Source organism: Carassius carassius, chromosome 45, assembly GCF_963082965.1.
Source record: "Carassius carassius chromosome 45, fCarCar2.1, whole genome shotgun sequence".
In the NCBI taxonomy this organism is placed as follows: Eukaryota; Metazoa; Chordata; class Actinopteri; order Cypriniformes; family Cyprinidae; genus Carassius; species Carassius carassius.
The window spans coordinates 13657111-13684751 of NC_081799.1; the positions used below are offsets into that span (position 1 = coordinate 13657111).

The 27641-nt window shown below is 39.5% G+C and overlaps 1 protein-coding gene across 3 annotated transcripts in view; it reads right to left on the bottom strand.

Moving 5' to 3' along the window:
* Positions 1-6039: 6039 nt before the first annotated feature.
* The window catches only part of tiam1a (TIAM Rac1 associated GEF 1a), a 51852-nt gene continuing 30250 nt past the window's right edge, over positions 6040-27641 (bottom strand). Inside the window, exons 12-28 of one of the 3 annotated variants that reach the window (XM_059539781.1) lie at positions 27269-27349; positions 26513-26594; positions 26340-26426; positions 21092-21304; positions 20048-20175; positions 13592-13807; positions 13362-13430; positions 13096-13221; positions 12830-12938; positions 12032-12211; positions 11083-11201; positions 10822-10930; positions 10368-10426; positions 9877-9973; positions 9413-9500; positions 7903-8075; positions 6040-7597 (exon numbers count right to left, since the gene is read on the bottom strand). In XM_059539781.1, coding sequence (XP_059395764.1) covers positions 7080-7597; positions 7903-8075; positions 9413-9500; positions 9877-9973; positions 10368-10426; positions 10822-10930; positions 11083-11201; positions 12032-12211; positions 12830-12938; positions 13096-13221; positions 13362-13430; positions 13592-13807; positions 20048-20175; positions 21092-21304; positions 26340-26426; positions 26513-26594; positions 27269-27349 — 2454 coding nt within the window. In that variant the 3' untranslated portion in view covers positions 6040-7079. Of the gene's footprint in view, positions 7598-7902; positions 8076-9412; positions 9501-9876; positions 9974-10367; positions 10427-10821; positions 10931-11082; positions 11202-12031; positions 12212-12829; positions 12939-13095; positions 13222-13361; positions 13431-13591; positions 13808-16087; positions 16347-20047; positions 20176-21091; positions 21305-26339; positions 26427-26512; positions 26595-27268; positions 27350-27641 lie in introns of those variants that run through there. The other 2 variants (XM_059539778.1, XM_059539780.1) reach the window with 2 other exon arrangements.

Below are 27641 nucleotides of genomic sequence, written 5' to 3' on the forward strand. Positions count from 1 at the left end.
AGGGTTCTATTTCTAGTTTTATTGTTCAAACTAGCCACATATTTAGTGACAATCTGTTTTAGGCAAACTGAGCTGAATCCTTTCATAGAAAGTTAAATAAGTCCTCATAATTAGTTCATGCTCAAAATATATGCGTGTACGGGACAGTCCACAGAAATAGCAATGTCTTGTTCGCACGAAATGTTCTTTTGAACCGATTCTTGATTGATTGATTCGGTCGAAAACATTAATAAAGCTTTAGATCACACGGGTGCAAATTAACTTTCTTTAGCAAAAAAAATAAATAAATAAAAAATTATATATTAAATATATATATTGTTAATTTGAAACGCATATCCTATTAGTATCAATTATTTTTAATTTACCGTGAAAAGTAGCATTTATCAAAAATCAATGATCATAATTTTTAAAACTCTTTAAGTGATGACTCGGTTGATTTGGTATTGTTTATGGGAAAGAACCTATTCGGAAAATAGAATCGGAGCAAGAAACGGCACAGTGAATTAAAAAGCTTGCTTTTTTGCAAAACGGGGGCACACAACCCCACCTGTTGGACAAATCTTATAACAGCAAAGGAAGAAGCAGGAGATAATAAAATGCTATGTAAAATGATATAAATTATCATAAAAAATATATTTATAAATATTTATAAGATGAATATAAAATTTTATTTATTTGACTGAATTAAACTTCTTAATATGATGCACAATCATCAGTTGTAGCACATATAGAAATATCCCTTCAGTTTTTATTTTCCTTATTTGTAAGTGAATTAAAAAAAGACAATACTGTTACCAACTTAACCATTGTTACAAGAGAGTATAGGATGGCTGAGGTGTTTAAACAGTGTGTTTAAACTGATGTCGCTATGGCTGGAGCAATCAGCAAAGCTTTTTCTTCTCCTGCCCTGATGAGGGGCACAGAACAGCACTGCTACAACCCAGCTGTGTATAGCAAACATAAGGCCAGCCAGCCTACAAACAGAGCCACCCCATGTGGAACTGAACGGAGCTCAGACCATGATCGGCATGGAAGATGCTGAGTGCCGTCCAGGACACAGGGGTGAGAGCAGTGAGTGAAGCGAGCAGGTGCAAACAGGCTGCTATAATCAGGCAGCAGCTGGCACTGTCAGGACGGGTGCACTGAATGCTCATGAGTGAACCGATCTATGCATCCGCAGCCAGAACAAAAGAGAGAGTAACAAGTAATGAGTTGACCATGTGGTTGGATCTAAATAGGCTTTGCATGTTAATGAACTGGCATCATGTATAAAAGAACATTTAGTCCAAAGCCCTTCATATTCTGTTCATGATTCAGAGCGTACAGTGAGCTTCCACCTCGGTAACCCTGTGATCACAGAGAAAACTGAAATAGCACAAATCATAGCTACTATATCAACACATAGGATTCTTGCTCTCCACAGTCTGATGGATGTTTCATTATTTTGATTCAGAAACTCATCCATGATTTCTTCTTCTCAAATCTCTATTTTTTTAAACCTCTGTTGATGGTGTCTGCAAGTGGCAAAGGTAATATTGATGATCAACTGTGGCTGGTAGGAGAGAAGTAAAGAAGAATTTCAGTTTCAATCCTGAAGCATTTCAAATAATGCACGGTCACATCTTTACCTGAGTGCATTTATTGACATGCTTATGATGTATTATTAACTGAAATTGACTAGTCAGCAGGCAGAAGTGTGCAGAATGAATAAAAATGTTTCAAGAGGTGAAAAAAAAATTACAATCCATAAAGCAGATCGACCACAACAAATATTTTCACAACCCATAATAAAGCAGTTCAGTGAATAGAAAATAGAACTACAGAGTCAAAGCAATGCAATTCTAGCGATCCTTCAAGAGATCAGCATAAAACTCACTGTACTTACATGACGGTGGATTACATTTCTCCAAGACACTGCATGGAATCAGAGCAGGACTGATAAGGGCTCTGGGAGTGTTAGAATGTTTTTATTAAGCATACATTTCCAACATTGATGTGGGACAACTGTCCCTTAGTTTGTAGTTTTGGTAACATTCTTCTTCCCTCAGGCTATAATGGCCTGGAAGCTGCCTGAAATTGAAATACGATGTGCCATTTGGCAAATGGAACCTCCTATTTATTTTTCATTAAATGGCAGAGAACTGGTTATGAGTGTTGTACTTACTGTAAACACTGTAAATGGTGCATCATTTTGGAAGTCAAAATTGGTTCCTCTTCAGGAACTCAAGCTGCGTCGAACAACGCTTTGGGGAACGCGCTTAGCATGAGCGATTCTGAATATCGTGTGTAATCAGTCCAATGGAAGAGCGTGACGTCACAGGCAGTGTGACGTAAGCGACCAGGAAGCTATAAAAGCACGTGCCGCACAACTGGCGTCAGCTTTGCGTCTTTCAGCAAGCGCTCTGTGTGTGACTGTCACTTGTTTGTCTTGTGAGTCTTATTTACTGTTGTCTGTCCAGTTAGAGCTCCAAGTCATGCCGAAGAGCAAGGCGAAATCTAAGCATAGTGATGGCGATTCCAAATCACGTTATAGGTTGTGTGTTCCTCCCTGCCCGCGATATATAACGGGTGGGGATACACACAGCTTGTGCGTGGTTTGCCTGGGAGCGAAGCACACTGAGTCGGCTCTCGAGGGGGCCGACTGTCCGCACTGTGAGCGTATGTCGGTGCGGCTGCTTCGTTCCAGGAGGGCCCTCTTCGAGGAGGGGGCCTTCGCCGGCGTTCCAGGCAGAACAGTGGCTGCACTCGTGGGGTTTGGCAAGTGGATTTGGTGGAGGGAATGGAGACGGGCTAGTCCCTATCTCCTTCCACTTCCGTCAGATCCGGCAACCAATCTCTGGAGTCGGAAGCACGCTCTGCGGTTCCTTCCACCCAGGGAGAGGGATCGACGCTCCACCTCTCTTCCTCAGAGGAGGTCGATGTGGAGTCGGTCAACAGGGTTTTCGCCACCCCATTCGCCGCAATATGAGGAGCTCTTGGAGGTGGTTAATCGCGCGGTGGCAAAATTAAGCATTGAGTGGCCTGCCGAGAAAACGACCGAACTGCAGCGAAGCAAGCTCGATGAACGCTTCCTGCGCGCGAGTCAGCCACCTCCCAGCCAGGGCCTTCCATTCTTTCCCGACCTGCATGATGAGATCGCCAGGTCGTGGAAACGCCCGTTTTCAGCCCGCCTCTACATCCCCTCGTCTGACTACTACGGCAACATGGTGGGGATGGGAGAGCACGGCTATAGAGCGATGCCCCGGTTGGAACAGACGCTCGCGAGCTATCTGTCCCCCGGCGCGGCATCGTCTCTAAAGGCCCCGGCATTGCCCTCAAAGCCACTCAAGAACAACATCGGCTTTGGTGGGCAAAGGGTATGCGGCTGCAGGTCAGGCTGGTGCGTGTCTGCACACCATGGCGGTGTTACAGGCGTACCAAGCCGACCTGCTTAAAGAGCTAGATGAGGGAGAGGAGATCAAGTCCCATGATATTTCAGAACTAAGAAGGACCGCTGATCTCTCCCTCCGCGCCACCAAGGAGACCGCCCGAGCGATTGGGCGGTCCATGGCAGCGGGACAGGGTCTGCCTCATGGATGCCCAGATCCAGCCGACTGGCCTGTTCGCCGACGCAGTCAATTCTGTCATTGACAGGTTTCAGGAGGCCCGCAAACAAGCGGCAGCATTCCATAAGTTCCTCCCTCATCGCTCTCTCTGGGCGGGAGATGCTCCAGCCGCACCCTAGCTCCTCGTATCGCAAGGCCCAGAAACAGAGCATCGCCTCTCGTGCTCCTCCGTGTCGGGAACAAGAGTCCCAGCGACGCTCTCGGCTGAGGTCTTCTAAGCCTAAACAAGATCTTATGGCAGTCATACAACCCGAATTCCGGAAAAGTTGGGACGTTTTTTAAATTTTAATAAAATGAAAACTAAAAGACTTTCAAATCACATGAGCCAATATTTTATTCACAATAGAACATAGATAACATAGCAAATGTTTAAACTGAGAAAGTTTACAATTTTATGCACAAAATGAGCTCATTTCAATTTTGATTTCTGCTACAGGTCTCAAAATAGTTGGGACGGGGCATGTTTACCATGGTGTAGCATCTCCTTTTCTTTTCAAAACAGTTTGAAGACGTCTGGGCATTGAGGCTATGAGTTGCTGGAGTTTTGCTGTTGGAATTTGGTCCCATTCTTGCCTTATATAGATTTCCAGCTGCTGAAGAGTTCGTGGTCGTCTTTGACGTATTTTTCGTTTAATGATGCGCCAAATGTTCTCTATAGGTGAAAGATCTGGACTGCAGGCAGGCCAGGTTAGCACCCGGACTCTTCTACGACGAAGCCATGCTGTTGTTATAGCTGCAGTATGTGGTTTTGCATTGTCCTGCTGAAATAAACAAGGCCTTCCCTGAAATAGACGTTGTTTGGAGGGAAGCATATGTTGCTCTAAAACCTTTATATACCTTTCAGCATTCACAGAGCCTTCCAAAACATGCAAGCTGCCCATACCGTATGCACTTATGCACCCCCATACCATCAGAGATGCTGGCTTTTGAACTGAACGCTGATAACATGCTGGAAGGTCTCCCTCCTCTTTAGCCCGGAGGACACGGCGTCCGTGATTTCCAACAAGAATGTCAAATTTGGACTCGTCTGACCATAAAACACTATTCCACTTTGAAATAGTCCATTTTAAATGAGCCTTGGCCCACAGGACACGACGGCGCTTCTGGACCATGTTCACATATGGCTTCCTTTTTGCATGATAGAGCTTTAGTTGGCATCTGCTGATGGCACGGCGGATTGTGTTTACCGACAGTGGTTTCTGAAAGTATTCCTGGGCCCATTTAGTAATGTCATTGACACAATCATGCCGATGAGTGATGCAGTGTCGTCTGAGAGCCCGAAGACCACGGGCATCCAATAAAGGTCTCCGGCCTTGTCCCTTACGCACAGAGATTTCTCCAGTTTCTCTGAATCTTTTGATGATGTTATGCACTGTAGATGATGAGATTTGCAAAGCCTTTGCAATTTGACGTTGAGGAACATTGTTTTTAAAGTTTTCCACAATTTTTTTACGCAGTCTTTCACAGATTGGAGAGCCTCTGCCCATCTTTACTTCTGAGAGACTCTGCTTCTCTAAGACAAAGCTTTTATAGCTAATCATGTTACAGACCTGATATCAATTAACTTAATTAATCACTAGATGTTCTCCCAGCTGAATCTTTTCAAAACTGTTTGCTTTTTTAGCCATTTGTTGCCCCCGTGCCAAATTTTTGAGACCTGTAGCAGACATTAAATTTTAAATGAGCTAATTAAGTGGATAAAAGTGTACAATTTCTCAGTTTAAACATTTGCTACGTTATCTATGTTCTATTGTGAATAAAATATTGGCTCATGTGATTTGAAATTCCTTTAGTTTCATTTTATTAAAATTTTAAAAACGTCCCAACTTTTCCAGAATTCGGGTTGTACAAATAGCAACTACTTTGCTTGAACAAACTTATACCACATACAAGGACAAAAACAACCTGCAGTAGAGGAGAAAAGGAAATGCAGGGTCTGGCTCAGTGACCATTAAATAGGACTCATTTGTACACTTCTACAGGTGGGAAATGCAGCAAAGATATTGTCAGCGTTCTGTTTTGTGGTTATTAAAGCCATTAATGATGTATTTTTATGGAGAAAAAGCTTCAGTTTGTCGTCAGCTTGGTGCAGCACTTCCCTGCCACCTTGTGCTTGCAACGGTCATGACGAGGACATTTTCATAGACATTCCAGTGGGGCATCAAAATCTGAGTGAGATTTTGATTTCCCTGCTTCTCCCTTTGAGGGTTAAGATTAGGTGTGAGGGTGGGTTTTAGTTTTTAGCAAGCATACACTGAATAGACTAATCAGAAGACAAATTTTCACATTAATATTTCAGTACAACACCTTTTCTTCTTTTGGAGTCATAATCTGCTGAAAAAAAACACCAAACTTTATTTAAACCACAGCAAACAGGTGCCGCGTTGACACAGAACAGAGCACATACAAAGTTATTAAGATAAAACTGCAAATATAAATTAGGAAAATTTATTTTAGGTTAATAATTATTTCCACAGTATGAACATACACAGTCTCAACAAGGCAGAGGATAAAAGGAAGGAGTTTTTACACTTTTGTCTTAATCCGGTCCACTAAAAAGGATCCATGGCTGAAGGTGCAATGATTGTTTTTCACGGGGAAGGGCATATCTTATTTTAAAATACATGTGCAGAGTGTAACATGTGTGTCTTTACCTTTACCATTGTACAAAATACCACGAAAGACCCAAACTCTTCAAAAATCTCATTCTCACTGAGACAAATTCAGTATTAACAGGACAAATCTGCTACATTTCATCACTTTGTAAGGGTGCTTTGAATTAAAATACCTTATTTATGCACCTAAAAGTCTGTTGAATTCCCCAGCACACCAAAGCTCACTGAGCGAGGATTATGGGCATTTTGATTTCCTAACAAATAAATGAAATTACATTATTGCAGTTCTTCCTAATATATTCAAGTAGAACATTATTTCTCTGTGTGTTCTGTGTACAGTGATTGTTAATACTGGGTTGCTGGTGACCTACGAGCAAAAGGGAACAAAGACAGCAAGCAAGGAACTGTTGGGTTTGTAACAGGAATGGCATTAAACAGCTAGCTGAACTGTCATGACATTTTCAGGGAAATACGTGTAGCCATTACGAAGAACTAGCAAGGTTATATAAAGCATCAAGTCACAAATCCCTGAATAAAAATGAGGACATGAACTAAACAGATCGACCACGATCTTGTGTTTCAAACAAAAAGGATCAACTGAAAGGACATGTAGCTGCCTGTCTGTCAGTATGAAGCCTCTATAACACACTGGCTGTACAGTTGTACTGAAATGGCAGGAAGTCTGCATTGTTATAAGGGTGTAGTGGCTTGAAACATCAAGAAGTTTTTCTATGGCGCAAGTTCTTCAGTTCTGGCTTCAAAGTAGGATTGTCAGTGCATTGTGTCTGTGAAGACTTGGACTCTCTTTTATTCTTGCACAAATTGATAAAACATCGCAGCTCACACATTCCCTCAACACTCAGAAGATGTCGCTGTTGCAGCTGTTTTTAAAATCATCCCTGCGAACCCAAATAACCTCGCAGTCCCTCTCAGAAGCGACACCCTCCACCGCGCACTGCTTTCTCAGGAGGGTCAGCTTCAGGGGGGCGTGGGATTTCGGAGGTTTGTCTTCCGAAAGTCCGTTGAGACCTTTGTCTTCGTCTCCTTCTACTGAAAGGGCCTCTAAAGACTCCTCCAGACTCGGCTCAGAGGAAGGGGCCCGGACGGATTGGCAGTACTCATCGTCGTCGCTGAGGATGTCCGTCTCCTTCACGTCATCCTGGTTTTCGTAGTGCTGCAGGTCGAACTGATCCTCCACCCAGCGGTCTGTGTCTCGGATGGGCTGCTGGGGTCTCTGGAGCGAAGACAGCGGGGGCTCTGTCGGGGAGATGGGTGAGAGCTCCTGGGACGTGCCGTCGTCGAAAACCACACTCATGTCTATGGTGAAACGATTACGGATCAGCTTCCGGCGGCCGAGGGTTCGAGATGGGGCTGAAACTGGAAGAGAAGCAAGCATGAATGCCAAATAGAATTTTTTCTTTAAACAGCAGACAGTTTTCTGCTTTAGGAAAGAAAGCAACAATATTGTTTGGTGGACACTTGGATTTCAATTTGTTATGTAATAATCAGCTCACCCTAAAGCCTGAAACAAAACTGCAGTGTTAATCATGTTAACGAGAGTAAGATGGAAAGAGACACAGTGGGAGAGTTAGCAGGAATATAGGGAGAGGAGCAGAGACAAGGGGAATGTTGCAGAAAAAAAGTAATCAATGTTCAATTTGCGTCAGATGTCCCCAACATACCCGCCCTGTTCATTGTGGGTCGTGAACCCTTTAGCGCACAAAGCCGCTTCCCTCCAAAGGGAATATACTGCTGATTTGGAGGCAAACTCTCTGTCTTCATTAACTGCCGGCGTTGTTTGTCCCTCAGGATAGAATGAACTGTATTCAGGAAGTCTTTTTTACTCTCTGGAGAGCTAAAGATATAAAAATAAATTCAAATATTTTAGTCAGGAACAGAACAGAAATATACTGTTTTACAGTGGCCCCAAAAAAGTATTTTTTTGTACCCTTAAACCAAACTTAAATATGAATGCAACTGCATTATATTAACTACAGAAGTTAATAAGGGCAAACTTACAAGTTGGTATTATGACAAAATAATGATAGAAATGTTTGGTTAAAGACAGTAAAACATGCTGCTAACATTGTTTTAGTATGCGGCTAACACTTAACATGTTTAAAACATGTTTTGAAGTATTGTTAGCATGTTTTAGCTTGTTTCAACACATTCATTGCATCTTTTAGCGTATTGCTAACACATTAACAATATTAAAATGTCCTATAGTTTTGAAGAAACAAGTTTTACAGACAGGGCTTAGACTAAGCCATTATTAGGGCTTAATTCAATTAGGACATTTAAGTAATTTTTATTAACATGCCTTGGGAAAAAAAATAAAATAACTGGTGTGCATCTTGAGACAAAAACAAAGGCACTGATATATTTTAACATCAGTCAGTGCAAGTTTCTTTCATTTAAAACAGCTCAGACTTGCACTTTAGTCTGGGACTAAATTTAAGCCTTGTCTGTGAAACTGGGGGTAAAAATGATACTTGAGGCCCACTTAGTCGAACCATTCACTCATATACCTAATCTTTAGACCAAGTCTGCAAAACTACAAGCACATTACATGCTTAAAACTGTTTGATATTGTAAAACAAACTTTTCGCAAAACTTTAAACACAGTTACCTACATTACACACATCATTTGAAACTAACAGCTCTTTTGTTTAATTTAGGAAACACTGCCATTTTAATGCCGCACTCATTTACTGATGACCTACACACAATCAATCATCCATCCATCCATCTAGAACATGCCTACAAGCCAAATCAGACAGTCAGCTTTATTTCTAAAGTAATTTATACAATATAGATTGCTTCACAATAGTATCAAATTCTCATTCTGCTATAAAGCAGCTCTAACAAATCAATAATGTCATTATACAGCTCAGCTCAAGTCAGTTTAGTTGCATATCTGTAAAATTAATCAGCCATACATACAGTGTATGTGCATATGCATATACAGTATGTGCGAGTGCTGTGACAAACTCCTGTGCTCCACTGCACTCACCAACTGTGTGTGACATTTGCATTTGTGTTTTGTGTGTAGAGTTTTGAGAAATGTAGCCATAGTTTCAAAAACCACCATGGTTTTGCTACACTACCCATAGTTTAACCATGGTACTTTACTATAGTAAAAGTGCAAAGAAGTTTGAGAATTATGAATTGACGTTCTGGACCTAATCTTACCTGCAGCAGATGTGGAAGGTCCTCTCGGGTCTCCCCTCAGATTCTGACCTCATGTGAACAATCTCACACATTGCAGACCCCTCTGAATCTGAAATTTAAAAAAGGAAAGGTTAACAATATGCTGGTAAAAGGACTGTGGGAAACCCTGTAAAGTACAAAACCTCCCAGGTCAGCACAGGGTTGATGAACCTCATGGAAGACACAGACCATGGGACAATGAACCAAAGTGCAGACCACAAGATCCTGTAGGATGACCTTTTAACCCCTAACCAACGATAGGGAATATCAACATTCTGGCCTGAGCCAGTTGAGCCAAATTTACTATGCTCATCAAGTGTTATCAGGGCACAGGGATGTAAAATACATTACATACATTATCAGAGTTAATCTAAAGCATGAAGTTAATATACCATGGTCTCAATAGGTTTGTTGGAGAAGAATGAGACTAATAGACCAATACTTACTAGGGAGGTTGCGAACTTGGAGAGCATCTGTAGAGATCATGTGTCTAAACCGAAAAGGGTCTTTCTCATCAAGGATTGATGCTCTGTGAGATCCACCCTGAGACAAAATAACAGCAAAACACATTTTTGGGGGGGTTTGTGAGGATCAAGGTTACATTTTAAAATGTATCTTTATTGGCATCCACCACCTGACACACTAAAAGACAGGAAGTTAGGGGAGTAATGTATTCTCTACGTCAAATGGTTTTATAATATCGCAAACAAGTGAAAGGTTTTAGAGTCAATGGTTAGAGTTTTGTTGGCCATGTGAAATGAACCAAAGAGATGACAGAAATGAATCAAGTACAAGGGAATCCTCCCTTCACACTCGACTAATGTGCTCTTCAATAAAACTCAAAAACTACACCTCTTAAAAGAGCTAGACTGCAAGCACTTCGAGCCCATGTCAGACCTCTATTAATGAATAATGAAGAAAGGGAAAAAGCACTTACGATTTTTTTCTTGTGCTTAGAGCAGTCCTTATACACAAAAACAACTGCTGTTCTGAAAACTGAGGAAAAAAATTAAATTAAACATTAAGACACACAAAATCATCCAACACTTAACATTCACAATAGAGATGCTTGAGGCTCTTTTCAGAAGAGTTGGAGTAAAAACGTGACCCGGTGAAATACTGCCAACTTCAATGGCAAACTGACCCATTTTTATTAAAGCCTCTGAAGAGTTTCTTCTTTAAAAATGTCTTAGCCAAAGGGGAAAAAAGCCTTGTGTATAAATGCAACTTTAATGTCTTAAGAGCCAAGGACAAGGTGGCTCCTCTAATGCCATTGTGCCCAAAGATACAGCTGGTCTTTACTGATGCAGGAAACCATTACTGTACGGAACAGACTAATGAATAAGACAACAGGATTCTATTTCGGGAAGAAGCATTTTACAAACACTCACCGAACGCAGCCAGCTCTGGGTCCCTCTTTCCCTTCATGAGAGAAGAGGGTGGGTTGATCCAAACCACAGTGTCATGTAACAAGAGGTCACCCATTGACAGGTCAGCAACCTGGAATAAGAATAAACAATATTGTAGATGTTAGAAGACATCAGTGCACAGACATTTGATGGTGGCATTACAATATTTGTTGCAAGTATCTAGTATCAACAAAAGCTAATTTTAGAGTTACAAAGACTTAAGAGAGACTAGTGGAACAGTACCTCTTTTTTGTCAGAGCTCTGCTCGCTGATGAGTTGGTCAAACACAGCTCCATACTCCTCATGAATCTTCTGCATTTCATTTATGTGACTGGCCACTTTGTTCATGGCTTTCATTGCAACTACAAAAAGATAAGACTTAATAAACTGCAACTAAAGAATTCAGTTTTTTTAAGCCATTTGGAGCATTTTGTCTTTAGAAATACACCATCTTTCTTAATCCAATATAATTTTGTTACTGTAGCTTTAAGAATGTGTGCAAATGTCCTCTATTCTGATTAGGGCTGCATGATTTAGGGGGGAAATGCGTTTGTGCTTTTTCTGAAAAAATATCATTATCATCATTTTAGAGTACATTTGTACAATAGCGATACTAATATTTATGGTTGTCTTAAGTACTGCATTTTTAAACATTTAACTAAACTATTTAATTTGGAGAAAAACCACAAGGACTCTTAAAGCTTCAGACAACGCTTCTCATTACAGAAAAATGTTTGGTGTTCACAAATGCATGAGTCCCCAAACTCAGAGCACCTCAGTTCATTTTGCATCTACTCTTAGACACTGGGTCACCAGCTGCTCTGGTGTAAATCAACACAGTGACGTGCTTCACTCTGAAACATGCAGCACACATTTAAATAAATTGTGATTTGATAAAGTACATGAAGCAATGTCACGAGTCTTATTATGATTAATCATGCAGCCCTACTGATTGACTAATCATTTTACAGGTAAAGACTACTACAGTATATTCCAAGCCTTGATAAACAGTCTGAATGAACTGCAACAGCAAACAAATTTCAAGAGCAAGCAAAATTCTGTTTTCAATGATGTGGTCTTTTCAAAACCTGCTTATCTAGCTCAGAAGAGGAGCTGCATCATATTACACTACAAACAGATCTGCCATGGCCTAAGATTATGCTCAATTAAGTATCTAAATCTTCATATTTACCATCCAGATGGTAATGTTCCTCGCTGTCAGGGTTGGTAAGGGAGTGTAGCTCCCTCAGGAGTAGTGGGTATTTTAAGACTCTCTGAATGGGTTTGATCAGGTAGGACTCCAGCGTGGAAGAGTGCTGTTGCCTGGGGTTCCTCTCAGCCAGGAATGCCTTGAACTCCGGGTCTGTTTTAGCTGCACCAAAAGTGTGGTGAAGTTAAGAGATGGCACAAGAATTTCTGATCAGTTGCATCCGTAAACTAGACTTTAACTTGGACAGGGGTCTTAACTTGATAAAGACAATTACATTTGAGTAAATCAACTTTCAACATTCTCAACCGCCAGAATGTTCTGCCAGCCTGACATTTCAGAAAAAGTTTATACTCCAACACATTTATCCATTACAATTTCAGACAATCAAGTAAAAGCTTTATCCACTCTTTCCACAGGAAACATCTTAATTCACATGCATCAGCGAAATAGCTTTGGTGCCTTGGGAAATGGCAATTTTTCACAGTAGACCCCTACAAAGGGTCATCATTCCACAGTAAAATGCTTTGGGGTACATCATTTGCTTGTGAGAGAGTAAAAACACCCCTCTAGTTTTGAATAAACTATGAAAACTGCCCTTTGGCAGTTGGTAGGTCTTCAGAACAACAACTTATAAAACTAGCCAACGTAAAGCAGTCAATGAACATGGCAATTAAATGACAAGGAATGGTTCTCAAAAAAACAAGGGCTCCCCTGCACTTTAAAACATTGATAATTGTGCTAATGCTTGTAAACCAGCCTCTGAAAGTGCAGTGGCATTACCTTTGGTAAGGACCTTTGGGACCTTCGTGTGGCTGGCACAAAAAGCACTGTAGATCTTAAAACGATCTGCATAGTACAGGAAGGATCCACCAAGAGAAAACAGAACTTTCTGGAAGTTAGAAGAAAATGAATTAGAAAACACAATTATTCATAATAAAACGTGCAATTAGGAGACAATAGTGACCTTCTTATGGTGTCAATCGTATTAAGCATCTACTCAGATGTTCCAAAATTATGTAATAAAAAAAGGACAAATTTAACTGCACCTTGAATTGATCCACTCTCTCCAGTTTGTCTAAATCTGGAACTAATCTGGTTCCATCTTCCAGAGTTTTCAGAAACTCCACTTGGAATTCCACCATCTCCGCCAAGTTTCCAAAAAGCACATCCAGCTACGAGTGTAGAGGGAATAAGAGATGCGTAAATCTTATTTATCAATAATATTTTCAGAAGTTAATTATATGATTAATTCTATATTTTAAAATATATAATTAATAAATGTTAAATATAAAAAAAAAAAAAAAATTCTCACCTCATCCTGTGAGAGGAAGCTCTCCTTCTGCAGGGGGTTCAGGTAGCACTCTATCAAAATGTTCAGGTCCTGTAGATGGAGAGGGTCAAAGACTTGTTCATGTTTTGCTTTAGTGGAGCTTTTATATTAGAAGTTGTAAACCAGGAGTGATTTTCATCCAGCAGGTTTATCATGATCAAATCTAACGTTAAAAATCGAAACAACGCTTTAAAAGCACAGCAGATACTGACCTTAACATAGGTCCTCTCAGTGTCCACCAGCTCACTGATGACCTTGCGCAGTTTATCAGCATCGGAGAGCTGGCGTGGGGTGAAGAGAACTGGTAGGGGTGAGATGGGGCTGGGCACACAGGATGAAGAGGAGGAAGATGAGGAACAGGAAACAGGACCCTCGGTGGTATTCATATCATGAAGGTTGCGACAGAAGGCAGTCACCTGCTCTGTACTCTGTGGAGGCAAACAAAATGTCAATTTTAACACCAGGAGAAATTAAATGCTGAGATACACTACATGACTTAATTCTGAACTAAAAACCCATATGCCTCTAAAATGCTCACCAGCAACAGGCACACACACCCACACAGGTATTCAGAGCATTCAAGATTCAGAAAGATGCATTTCCAGCTCCAAACTAACATTCAGCGATATTCTGGCTGAACTCCACAGACAAGGCACATCATGCCTTGGCTGAAGTGTAATTACAAGTGTCTGTGCGATAAATAACTTTAAGATGGTCTATGTCAGATCTTTGAAAGAACTCTTGTAATTTAGTACTGAACAGTTTGTCTCCTTGGGAAATCTGGCACTGGGTGGATTTTCCATCTAGGAACTTGTCAACAAGTTTTCAAAGAGTACACCCTGCCCTCAGCCAAGATTACTTGGGCTTCCCACTATTGAAAACACCCTCATATTTCTATAAACATACACAAATCACATCTAAAAACCTCGTCCCCTTGTACTACTTACTGAATGTAATGCATTTTTTGACACCACTGACAAAAATTACACAACATGTATGCATCCGACAGATTACAATCCAAATATCTTCAACCTCAGTGTCACATCTCATATGGTCACAGCACTACAACAAGAACTCAGACTCAGGATAGTGTTCAGGAAGAAGTGGAACAGATTCAAACAGACAGGAGGAACAGAGGACAGATGGGGCTTCCAGCAGCATGAATTCCTCTCTGATAAACACAGTGACGGACTGACAAAAAGCCTGCAAACCCCAGCATGCCTTAACCAGCCTGGACAGCCCGGAGAGAGGTGGTGCAATGTAGTGATAAAAGTAATGAGCTCTATCGTTTTTCCGGGTTAAAAACCATTTAAGTTTTATCAACAACATCTGTGGTATGCTTTGGACAAAAATTAGAAAACTTTCCCTTGTTCTGTAAACAAAAAAAAACAAAAAAAAAAAAAAACACAGATATATTAATGTTCTTGGAGTGGAAGTCTTTTGGGAAAGCGTTTCAGCAGGTTTGAACCTAGCAGCTTTCTGTTCATGTGGTTAATGTGTGTGACCAACCTGAAACCGGTGCAAAATCTGCACTTTTTTTGCACTAATGATGGTGTGGATTCACAATGAAATGACTGGATTGTGCCCACAACAATTCACTGAACAAGTGGACAAGGTGTAAAAATACTACTTTTCTAGGTGGATGGATTTCAGGATGTGTTGTACTGATGTAAAGTCACATTAGCAAAACGTTGGTAAGATTTCATGGGTAGCATAGTGTAGCACCACTCGCTTTGTCGCTTTGAAACCAATAAACTTTATTTTGGTCAACATGGTGAATTCGTATGACTAACTCGAACCAATGGCGAAAAATGTGAAGGGAACTGTTACCACTCTCACAGTTAAACCACCGATGTCACACTGACCATTTTAATGATGTCCTTACTACCTTTCTGGGCCTTAAATGTGGAAGTTGCATTGCGGTCTATGCAGGGTCAGAAAGCTCTTGGATTTCATCAAAAATATCTGTTTTCTGAAGATGAATGAATGTCTTACAGGTTTGTAACGTCACGAGTAATTAATGACAGGATTTTTGTTATTGGGTGAACCAACTCTTTAATGCACTTACAATAGAATTCTCTGGGACAAGTGTTCGAGCAGGTTTAATTGCAGAAACATTGATTTATAATTCTGCTGAGAATTATTATTTTTCCAGTAACAATGCATGCTACTCTATATGGGGGAGGGGATACTACTTTCCTAGGTGGATGAATTTCTGTTTACGCACTATTGGCATAATTCCAATGGGTGAAATCTGCACTGTGTAAACAGTGTTACTTTATGCATGGTTACAACACAAAAGTTACATCAAAAACCAAGCAAAAGTAGCTGGAAGTAACTTTTTATTTAGTCATAACACGATTAAAAAGGCTAGATACCATTTAAGTTTACACAGAGAAGGTTGGTAAAGGACTTCACATCAGTCCCATCCTAACACATGAAATGTATGTGCTACAGTTATGCTATTAAAAAACTTTTTTAATTTGTTTTTGTAACAGAGAGACAAATCATTTAAAGGGGTAATTGTGGTCATTATACTTAAGTTGACCCAGAACATCAGTTTAAATATTTGAAAACCATTCTGTCCAATATTATACATCTACACATAACATACTAATCCACTAAATCTGACAGACACAGAGTGTTATTAAACAGAGCTCATGAACTAAGTACATCACACACACACAAAAGAAAACACTCCAGCTCACCAGTTGCAGCATGTCATAGATGGACTCTGAGGAGCGTTTGGAGCTCCTGTGCCTCCACAGCACAGACATTCTTCCTCTCAAAGGTCACAGATTTCACACCAATGCGACCCGCAGTAAAACCACAGGAAGCGCCTCCACCTCAAGCTTATCTTTATGCACAAAATGTCACGACCCAACCGCGAGAGCGAGAACCGAGCTACTCTGACCAGAAACAGATACGCAGAGTGTGTCTTCTTCACTACGAACTCTACATACCACAATAGCTTCCCTGTGCACACAGCCTCCTCCCTCCTTTCCTAGAATTTCTCCCTATGTTTCTGCTTGTCTGAGCTGGTTTCTAGCCGGATGGATGGAATGGGGCTCTGACAGCTGTGGTGGTACAGTAAACACACAGAGAGGGAGAGAAACGAGAGTGAAAATAATAATAATAATAATAATCTTGGCGGCAGCAGGATGAGGAGCACAGAAGAGGAGGGGGACACTGGGACAGCCACAAGCATCACATTATACCACAGCTGGGAAAAGCACAGCTCTCAGATGAAAACGTCAACATGCCGAGAACAAAGACGACAGGTGTGGAACAGTGTTTGTCTTTGTTATGATGAAAGTGTGGAAAATAATGACCTTAGACAAAGATGGTTTTTTCAGAGATGCAGTGCAGCCATTAATTCACAGGTTTCAGATATGCTGAGGTACTCACACTGGGGATACAGGTTTGAGGCTGGCTTGCAACATGTCCTAAATTACTCACCTTTTCGTTTAGTAATTTTATTATGATTCAATAAGTTTCTATAGGCAACATTTGTTTACTTATTTTAATTTGTTTAAATCTTAGTTTAAATATTCGTTTTTCATTTTATATTTCATTTCTGCTTTATTTTGAATAAACACTATTTTTAGTTTTATAGTGTTTTAGAGAGGAATAAACTTTTTAATTTAAGTCAACACTACTCACACAAGTGCTCATGTTTCTATGTTCGATGTCACCATGAAATGGCTTATATTTCTGAAAATTACTAAGTTTCAAAACCATGAACTGCAAAAAAAGAAAAGAAAAAAAAAAACAGTATATCATACCTTAACCCATTCAGCCAGTATTTTTGGTCATGACTCCCCAACCTACTTTCTCTATTAGAGAAGCTAATAACTATCTTTAAGCAAAAACACAGAACAGAAAACGTTGTCAGACCCACAGTCACACACTTGACAGGAGCCTTTAATGGCTTGTTAACTCTTCTTATCAATGCATAGACTCACAGAAGGCAGGAAGAAGAATTGTTTCCTTCCCTGGAAAGCAATGAAATGCCCTTATCAGGCTCTCAAACTGACTTCACAACTGCACACATGAAACAGGGCTCAGTTTCTTAAAGGAGCTTTCACTTTCAAACGGTCTTGAATTCCATCCATGGTCATCTAAACATCTTTGCATTTTCATTTTAAACTTGAAACTCAGAAGTTAATTTTACACGCATGCTACTAAAGCTCATGGGCCCAAATAAGAAAGTACAGACCTGCTTAAATGGCAGAACATCATTGGTTTACAACAAATAAGCCGAGAAACTCCTTTGCTTATACAGTTTCTCTCTCTTTCTCTCAAAACTCACCTTAGACAAGCTTATCGGCTTTGCAGTACCTCAGAGCATTTACGACTGGAAAAACATGCAAATCCATAAATTTCTCAGGAGATTTCATGGGATGCATGTCGTAACAAGCATAAAGCTCCACATCGTGTGCATCCTCAAACCAATCACGATTAAAAGAATTCTGTAGTACTAACCTCCCTCTCCTTTCCTTTTTCCACACAGACACACACACAACTAATCCAGGCTGATGTGAAAAGTCAATATTTAGACAGTTAACAGCCCAAATCTATGAGCATGCATTCGTATTTCTCCAGAGTGATAACTCTAGAGAAGAACTGCTCGGATGGTTGAACTTGCATTGTAGATAAGTCTGGAGAGTGGCAGGGGAAGACGTTTTTGGGTTTAGCAGGATGTTGCACCACCTTCTGTGAGATACATGTTGTCATTATCAAGCTTGGAAAAATAATGAAGTCCTCCTGTCCTTTGTCTTCTAGGTTGTCTGTTTCCTCCGGCGGGTTTCTCCATAATTTATCGGCGTTAAGCGATTCAAATTGATGTGCATAATCAAGCAATTAGAATGCAGAGCTAATTAAAGAAGATGTCCCCCTCTCTCTTTCTCCCTCATCTCAAAGCAAGAAAAGAAAACATAAGTGATGTGAGATAATAATGATAACCAACCGTGTGATTAATTTGGGGGAGAGAGAATGAGAGAAAATGAATCTCAAATTATGCCCAGCTGAATCAGCTCCTCTCTCCCTATGATTGTGTAAAAACGTATACAAATACACATTTCTGACAGAACAATAGACAGCACAGTTCAAGAGGAGATACCGACTAGAGCAAGCGCGTTACTCTGTGGCTAAATGGTCTGACAGTGTCCAAAAAGAGCATATGTATTTGGTAGGTTATGTGCACAATATTAATGTCCTACCAACTGATTCAGTAACATGACACATGGACGGGACAGAGGGGAATGGGACAAAACAAACACGCAAGTGCTGACAGAATGTGGTGTTTATTGGGTGAGTTATTAGGGCTAAATGTGTTTCTGCAACAGATGGTGTGCTGGAGAACAGGCCAGAGAGACTGTGGCCGGCTGACAGTGTCGGTGTGACAGACAAGGGCACGGAGAGAAAACATACAAAGACAAAAAAAGAGGGCAAAAAAGGAGGCCAGATATCAGATCAGTAAATAGTTCTACAGAGAGCGAACACAGGCTATAGAAGGCAAAAGAAATCGTGAAAGAGACAAATCAATCCTGAGAATGACTTCATAACATTTAAACTGAAAAAAAAACACTACAGTTTGGAGTGGAAGTTGCATAGTGTGTTTTTAGTGCGAGTCCAAACATTTGAGACCACAATGAAAACCTGGAATTCAAAATACAATTTAAACCTGGAAACAAGTTGTGAAAAAAAAAAATTAAATGCAAAATGCATTGCAAAATAATTTAAATTTAATTGTGAACTTAATCACAATTAAGTTTTAAACATTCTGGGGTTCATGCAGCTTGAGTGCTGCAGACATTAAAGCAAATATTTCAGTTCTTTCCACTCAATTTGTTCTGCTGATTAAATATTCAACTAAAAATAAGATTTTTGTAGTTTTAATGTAAAAGTGGATGCAGCCATGTGAAAGGCATTTCAAGTGTACAAAAGCAGTTAGTTATGCTGCTTGATATTGATGAACTGGTATTTGGCATCATAAATCTACATTTTTTCATTGTAATCAAACACACTGATGTGTAGCTCAAATATTTTTACTGTTTACGACACTTTGTGATTGTCCTCCTAGTCATTTATCAATAGCAGCAATGAATAAATTCTCGAGCATGCACAGAAAATAGCTCAGTTCCAAGTTTTAAAATAAGGTGGTTAGGAGCACATTCACTAGTGGTCACAAACATTTGGATCCTCAAGTACAGTACATGCACGAGTGTGTGTTGACAGGTTTCATTCTGATCTTGACCTTCATTAAGCAGACTATGTCATCACTTCCAGTCTGTGTGATAGTATGAGTGTGTGTATGTGTGAAGAACCGCAAGGCAAGACAACCTGTCTTCCCATCTGCTGTCATCTCTGAACACAGCCTTCAAATCAAAGGTCACTTAGATCACATGACACAAAGCTCTTAACCAGCCATCTGATTCCAGTCAGCATCTGACTCCAAGACAATATCAGAAAATAAAGAGTCTATATTTACCCACCCCAAACAAAAGCAGAGGCCACAAAACACCACTAAAAAGGCCCAGCTACAAAATACCCTAGGATGCCAAGCTCTATGAATCAAAACCAGAAGCTCAATCTACTATAATTCAGCCAGACAAACTGTTCAAGCAGAGATTTTTGATGAATCTTCATAGCAGGTGGTCTCTAACCTTGTGTGGCGAGTCTGTTTCATCCTCCAGGCTGTCAGCAGGGCTCTCAGCCATTAGGTTTACCCCGTCTTCACCTGTGTCATCAGGGCTGTGCAGCACCAGGCCAAGACCTTCATCCAGGATGTCCTCTAGAGGGAGCAAAGGAGACAGACAGGGACGGGATGAGCTACAGGACTGAACAAGACACAAGCTATCACAGGGTACTTACTGATGATTCATAGTCTCCTGAACTTCTGAACTTTTTTTAATAATCTAAAAATAATTATAATATAAATGTATAATAAAAAAATAAAAAAATTCAGCAAGGATGCATTTAATTGATCCAAACTGACAGTAAAAAACATTTGTAATATTACAAATTATTTCCGTTTTAAATAAATTCTCTCTTTTTTTGTTTAAACCTTCTATCAATCAAAGATTCCTGAAAAAATGTATCCCACTTTCTACAAAAAAAATAATAAGAATTAAGCAGCACAATGGTTTTCAAGACAAGAGATGTCTTGAGCAACAAATCAGCATATAAGAATGGTTTCTAAAAGATATTATCATTAACTGAAAGAAAAACCATACAAATGTTTATTGATAATAATGAGATGTATTCAAAATATTCCTAAAAAACTATAATAGCAAGTCAATTATACAAAAAAAAAAATAACACTGCACTAAAGACTGGAGTACCGCTGAAGATTCATCTTCGCCATGACAGGAATACATTTCATGTTAAAATATATATTAAAATAGAAATCAATTACAATTACTTACTAAATTGCAATAATATTCCAAAATACTGTTTTTATTGCATTTTTAATTAACAATCCAGTCTTAATGAGCATAAGAGACTTCTTTCAAAAACATTAAAATCATCTTATCAAACTCTTGAACTATAGTGTATTTCTAGTAGTACTGTATGTTGATGATAGTCAACTTCTGGGACTGATTTTTACGATTTCTGAATCTCAAACATTGAAACAAAATGATTTAAAAGGTGGAGCAATCTCTCTTCTAGTAGCAATGGCAAATAAAACTGATAATGATGAAGTTTACCCTGACTTTGGGAGAAGATGTCAGTGCAGAGGTCCTGCGCCCCGTCCGATCGGCGGGGAGGCATCTGGCACAGCTGGTGCAGATCAGTAGCAGGCAGCGTGCTGACAGTCAGGGTGAGAGAGGGCAAAGAAAACGCAGCCTGCATATCAGCCAGCTCCAACACACTCGCTGGCTTACTGTTCAGTTTCAGAATCTCATCACCTGCTCGCAGACCTGAACACAATGTTAAACAAATCAAGTTTGTAACCCCAAAATGTAATTACATCACTCAAACATACAGTCAACGGATAAAAGTTCATACTGTAAGTTTCTCTTAAAACATTTAAAACCCGTGTTTTCTTGTCGACTATGCTGTCAGAGGTTCATCATTAATGCATAAAGTTATTTATACAACCACATTAAGAAATTATTATTTCTTTACTATTCAAATGTTTTAAAGTAAATCTTGTTTTATGTTTTTAAAAAAATGTTGTACATACAGGATGAGAACAAAGAAAGAAGCTCATCTGCTCCTCCCCCAACCACTTGACTCCCTCTCTCTTAATTATCAATTACTAACACATCAGCTGCTCAGTTAAACTCCAATAGCTCAGTTAACGCTCATTAGATGGGACTGACCGGTTTAATTGATTATTGATGCCTATGTTCCTGCAGGAACTGAAGTTTTTGCTCTGTTCTTGAGCTTTTATGAATGCTGTATGGGTTTACACACATGCATGCATGCACACACTGCCTGAAGTGTGACCCAGTTTTACATGAAGTGAAATGTCAGCTGTAATAAAGCTTTTGTTATTGGATGGCTCGGCTCTGCCTCTGGCACTAGAGTGATGATGAATGTTGGGGTGATGTCATCAACAAACGCCCCCAGTGCTATGCATCCAAACTGTCCTGAATTTGAGTATAACCTCCAGCAAATTTTGTCCTTGTGTATTTCACACAAATTCTCTTCATTCAGTTTGGACAGCACATGGTCTTAATGAGCCAGTGCTTTGTTGGGACACCCCCCCCCCCCCCACACTCCAAAAAAAAAAATCATTCTGGAGCTGTCCACTTGGGTTTGTATCCATCTGCCTTACTATTCATAAAGACAAGCCTTTTCTTGTACATTTCCACTTTTGCAAGGCCTTCTGGGTAGAATTACTAATGAAACTGAAACAAAACCCTGATAAAACCAGCCTGGGCTGCGTTTCCCGAAAGCATCGTAAGCTAAGTACATTGTAGACCCATTGACACCAGTGGAGCCACGATCAACTTAGGCTTAAAGGGTTAGTTCACCCAAATAGCAAAATTATGTCATCAATAATATGTTGTTCCAAACCCGTAAGACCTCCGTTTATCTTTGGAACACAGTTTAAGATATTTTAGATTTAGTCCGAGAGCTCTCAGTCCCTCCATTGAAACTGTGTGAACGGTATACTGTCCATGTCCAGAAAGGTAAGAAAAACATCATCAAAGTAGTCCATGTGACATCAGAGGGTCAGTTAGAATTTTTTGAGGCATCGAAAATACATTTTGGTCCAAAAATAGCAAAAACTACGATTTTATTCAGCATAGTCTTCTCTTCCGTGTCTTTTGTGATAGAGTTCAAAACAAAACAGTTTTTGATATCCGGTTCGCGAACGAATCATTCGATGTAACAGGATCTTTTGAACCAATTCACCAAATCAAACTGAATCGTTTTAAACGGTTCGCGTCTCCAATATGCATTAATCCACAAATGGCTTAAGCTGTTAACTTTTTTAATGTGCCTGACACTTCCTCTGAGTTCAAACAAATCAATATCCCGGAGTAATTAATTTACTCAAACAGTACACTGACTGAACTGCTGTGAAGAGAGAACTGAGGATGAACACCGAGCCGAGCCAGATAATGAACAATAGACTGTTTTTCTTACCTTTCTAGACATGGACAGTATACCGTTCACACAGCTTCAATGGAGCGACTGAGAGCTCTCGGACTATATCTAAAATATCTTAAACTGTGTTGCAAAGATAAATTGAGGTCTTACGGGTTTGGAACAAAATGAGGGTAAGTTATTAATGACATAATTTTGTTATTGGGTGAACTAACCCTTTAAGATGCTTTTGGGAAACACAGCCCTAGTCAGTCTGGCCATCTTAAACCAGCTAAGACCTGTATTAGTCTGATTCAAATGGGTTTTTGCAGTAAGGAAAGTCCAAGCAGAGTGTGTGCTGTACATTCAGTCAAATTCAAGTTTAATAGTTTGGGGTTTAGCACAAATCCCTGACCCTTAGTATGAGCAATAATAATAATAGCGATGCTTATTTTAGTGAGCACTGCTAATTAAAATACTATGACACTCAATAACTGGACTTATTGTAACAGAGAGTATCTGAAACCGTTCTGAAGGCTGCTCTTAATGAATGCACTCGCTTGGCACAGATATCACTGGCAGGGTGGAATGGTTTTAATTTGCTCCTCTTGGTAAGCCTGTGCTCATGTGAGGGTTTTTTAAAATGATTTTCCTCCAGTCCGGTGGAGATTTGGGTCAGTCCTCACAGTTAAGACTCCTGCATATTCCGCTGCTAATTTCTCAGCAGTTTTATAGACGACTACAGGTGAGGCATAAGGTTTTGATTTGAGCCTGTAAAAGCTGCCAAATAGAGGCAGTAAAGGAATCTAGGAACTTTTTTGTGAGGCATTTACACAGTGTTGTTTTACTGTAATCGCCTCTGTGTAAACTACAAAACTTAAAAGAAAATCTGTGAAAACTTGACAACCATGTATACAGTGTTTTCACAGACCCATGTGATACTGTGATTTGACATGTTTTGGTCATTGCATGTGACTCGTTCCATTGTGGTGTGGCTTGTTTCTTTTGTGTGGTGTTAACCAGGGCTCTGAACCGGTACAAGGAACAAAAACGAAAACCGGAAACGAACAAAATTTTGACAGGAACAGAACCAGAAACAGAAACAAAATCAAATCTTATAGTTCCGAACAGAAACAAAAATTTGAAATGGCCATTAACCGGTTAATAACGTTATTTTATCATTCCATTTAAAGGTGCTCTAAGCGATGCCGGGAGTCGTAATTTCTCGTTGATGTTCAAATTGTTGTCAAACAAAACGGAGGCTAGCTAGACCCTCCCTCCTCCTCATCCGTGCACTAACCCCCAAACCCCACCCCCAAATCTTTCTTGTCGGTTATTGGCTGGAACAGTTTGTTATGTTTCATGGTGCGGGTGAGCCCAGTTTGTTTTTCTTGTTGTTTGTGGAGCCTTTGGTGTCTAGAGAGACCCCGCTTTTTTACAGTGTGTTCAGGGGACAAGCAGCTAGTGGATAGTGAGGAGATGTTTGCTGGATGTGACAAAAAATGTTTTGGCCTAAAAAATGTGTGACATCACTTAGAGCACCTTTAATATTTGAAATTTGCTGTCAACTAATCACGAATTTCAGAAGTATGTCATATGCAAATGTGACGCTGAACCCAATGAGTGAAATGTCCGTTCAGCTGTGAACTCATCATAGGCAAGTCTCAATGGCAATGCACCGCCTTCAGGGCCAGATGAAGACCAAATTAGGCCTGATGACGCAGCGCAAAAAGGGGCTTTTTTTCTCGGCGTTGGTGCATGTGCATTCGACACTCAAGCGCCAGCATGTTTAGCCTTTCCTGCCCAACTGAGGACCGCAGCTCTCCTTTGATTATTCCCAACTTTGAGAAGCTCCGCTTGCCAGAGGCATTGGAAATCATCATGCACAGATAGATGCGTAACCCAATTTCGATATTTGGAAACGTCTGAGAAAGATTAAACGATGACAAAAGCTCGTACAAGCTCTGCTGCTTCATTCACAGTCACCGGTTTCTGAGTGCGCATGAATGCAGCAAACTGTATCAGCTAATTTTGACCGATTAATAATCAGTTAAACGGTTTAGAAAATAATTTATTTATTTTCAGTAAATTATTAAAATATTTAAAAAGGTTTGCTGCATGGTTAAAATACGCTACGTATTTTATAATACGATATATATATATATATATATATATATATATATATATATATATATATATATATATATATAAGCTTCAGCTTAAATTAATTTGTTTTTCGATTGACGTTTTTATAGCCTAAACTTTAGAGGATTTGTTTTAGAGAGAAACTAATAGCTGTTTTTATAATGTTTTTAAACATTTTGCTTTAGACTACAGGCATTTTAGCCTTCATTATTTCGGAAGTAATAGGGCCAATAAATGCAACGTGAGCCGCAACTTTTTTTTCTTTTTTTTTACTCTCAAAACGCAATCTTATACAAGTGTTTTTTTTCTTTTAACACTGCAGCAAACATTTTTAAATATCTTAAAAATACTTTGTCTTTAAAGTGTTGATAGAATTTTTTTTTTTTTTTAAGTAGCTTACATTTGGCCAAAATCTAGAGAAGATGATGCTGTATTGGCTGTGACTAAGCGTTAGATCTCTATTTGTTCCTTTTCTTTCTGAGTAAAGAAAACACTATACTTTATTATTATTATTATATTATTACTATTATTAGACAAATTCTAGGCAAATAATATAGTTTTTTAAAAATAAAGTTATTAACCGGTATTTCTTCCACCCGAACCGGTTTCGGAACGGTAATAATATCAGAGGAATGCAGAACAGAAACGTTAACATATCGATTCTGCCCGGAGTGAACCGATTTAATTTTTTTTTTCGTTTTCAAGCCCTGGTGTTAACTGTGTTGTGTTATGGCTTGTTTTCATTATGTTGTGCTAATAATTTGTTACGTTGTGCTAATTTCACTGTGTTGTGCTAATTTCATTTTCTTGTGGCTTGTTTCCGTTGTGTTGCACAAATAATTTGTTACGCTGTGCTAATTATGTTGTTTTGTGCTAATTTCATTGTCTTGTGGCTTGTTTCCTTTGTGTTGTGGCTTGTTTCTGTTCTGTAGAGCTAATCTAATTGAATTGCGGCTTGTTTCCGTTGTGTAGTGCTAATAATATGTTGTATTGTGCTAATTTCGTTGTGTTGCTACCTGTTTCCGTTGTATTGCAGTTTTTTTTCCACTGTGTTTCCATTGCCAATTTCATTCTGTTGTGTCAAGCTTATTTCTGTTTTGTTGTGGAGATTTTGCACTACTGTGTATGTGTATATTTGTGTGCGTGTGTGTATAGGATTTTAAGTAACTTGACTTGAAATTGTGTGGCTTTAAATTAGTATCTTCCCCAACACTGTATAATAACTGAACTGTAATGAAGAACTGCTATCTGCTGAGTTCCATCACAAACCTTTGGCAAATGCCAGACCTCCAGCTTTGACATCAGTGATATGAAGCTGCTGGCCTCCGTCCTCCTCTACAACCACCACTGAAAAACCTGGCGAAGAGAGAAAGAGACATAACTAACTAAAAAAGAAACAAAGAAGAGGAAGAAATCAGATATAAACTGAACAGCATTGTTACCATAGCCTATGGCACAGGACTCATCTCTGTCAAACTGGATGACTTTGGTTGTCTTGGCACAAATTTCTATTTCTTTGTAGAGCTGAACAAAGGAAGAGAGAGGGGGGTTCATATTGATTGCACTCTATGGATGTACAGTTCATTTACAGTATGACTTCAGAAAGAGCTCACATACATCATGGAAAATGTCTTAGTCAGCTGAAATTGATGGTGTTGATATATAAGCTAAATATAAATCAGCTCATTCTTAAGAGAGTCTGAGACAAAACTGGGGCTTTGATCATTTCAGGGAGAGTAGAAGTTAGAGAAAGTCAAGTCTCTACAGAGAGAAAGAGAAAAGATGAGAGGAGACATGGAAAACACAATGACTCTCTGTCATCTTAGACGAACGACCATGAAAAAAACCAGCACATTAAATTAGCTTTTGAGGTTGCAGTTGTTGCAGAGGTGGTTTTCCCCAGACAAACACACACACACAGAGCTAAGGGGGTAGAAGAACTATTCAGACTACATTATGCAGTACATGCATCTTCTACATAATTCATAACATATGCAGCAGCCTCTCCTCACTCGGTCTGAGAGTTTAGACTCACTTTAACCTACATCGCAGTCAGAACTCAAAATTTTATTCTATCTGCTGCGCATTGCAGAGTCACAGTCTAATAAATTCACCCCACGCTGCGTCTGTGACCGCTAAATGCTCTTAGCTGTCCAGGACACGTGTGGCCGCTGACAGGCCTTTTTTGCTGGACTTACCAGGTCACAGAGGTCTTCCTCAGGCTTGGGGATGTACAATTGCACTTGATTCTCAATGAGGAACTTTAGCCGTATATAGTGCTTGGAAAAAAAAAAAAGAAAAAAAGGAAAATGAATAAAATTGCTTAGGATCATTATAGTTAACTAAAATTAAACCGTACAAATATTTAGTTATTTTAGTTACATGAAATACAAATAAACGTTAACAAATAAAATATAATATTAACAAAATTATGCATTGTGTTTATAGATGCTTTCTATGAAATATATATAAGTAATAAACAAAACATCATAAAATATTGATTTGAAATTAAATTATGGTCTGTGAGAAGAAATAGACCGTGAGTTGATACAAGACATGAAGCTAGTGCAC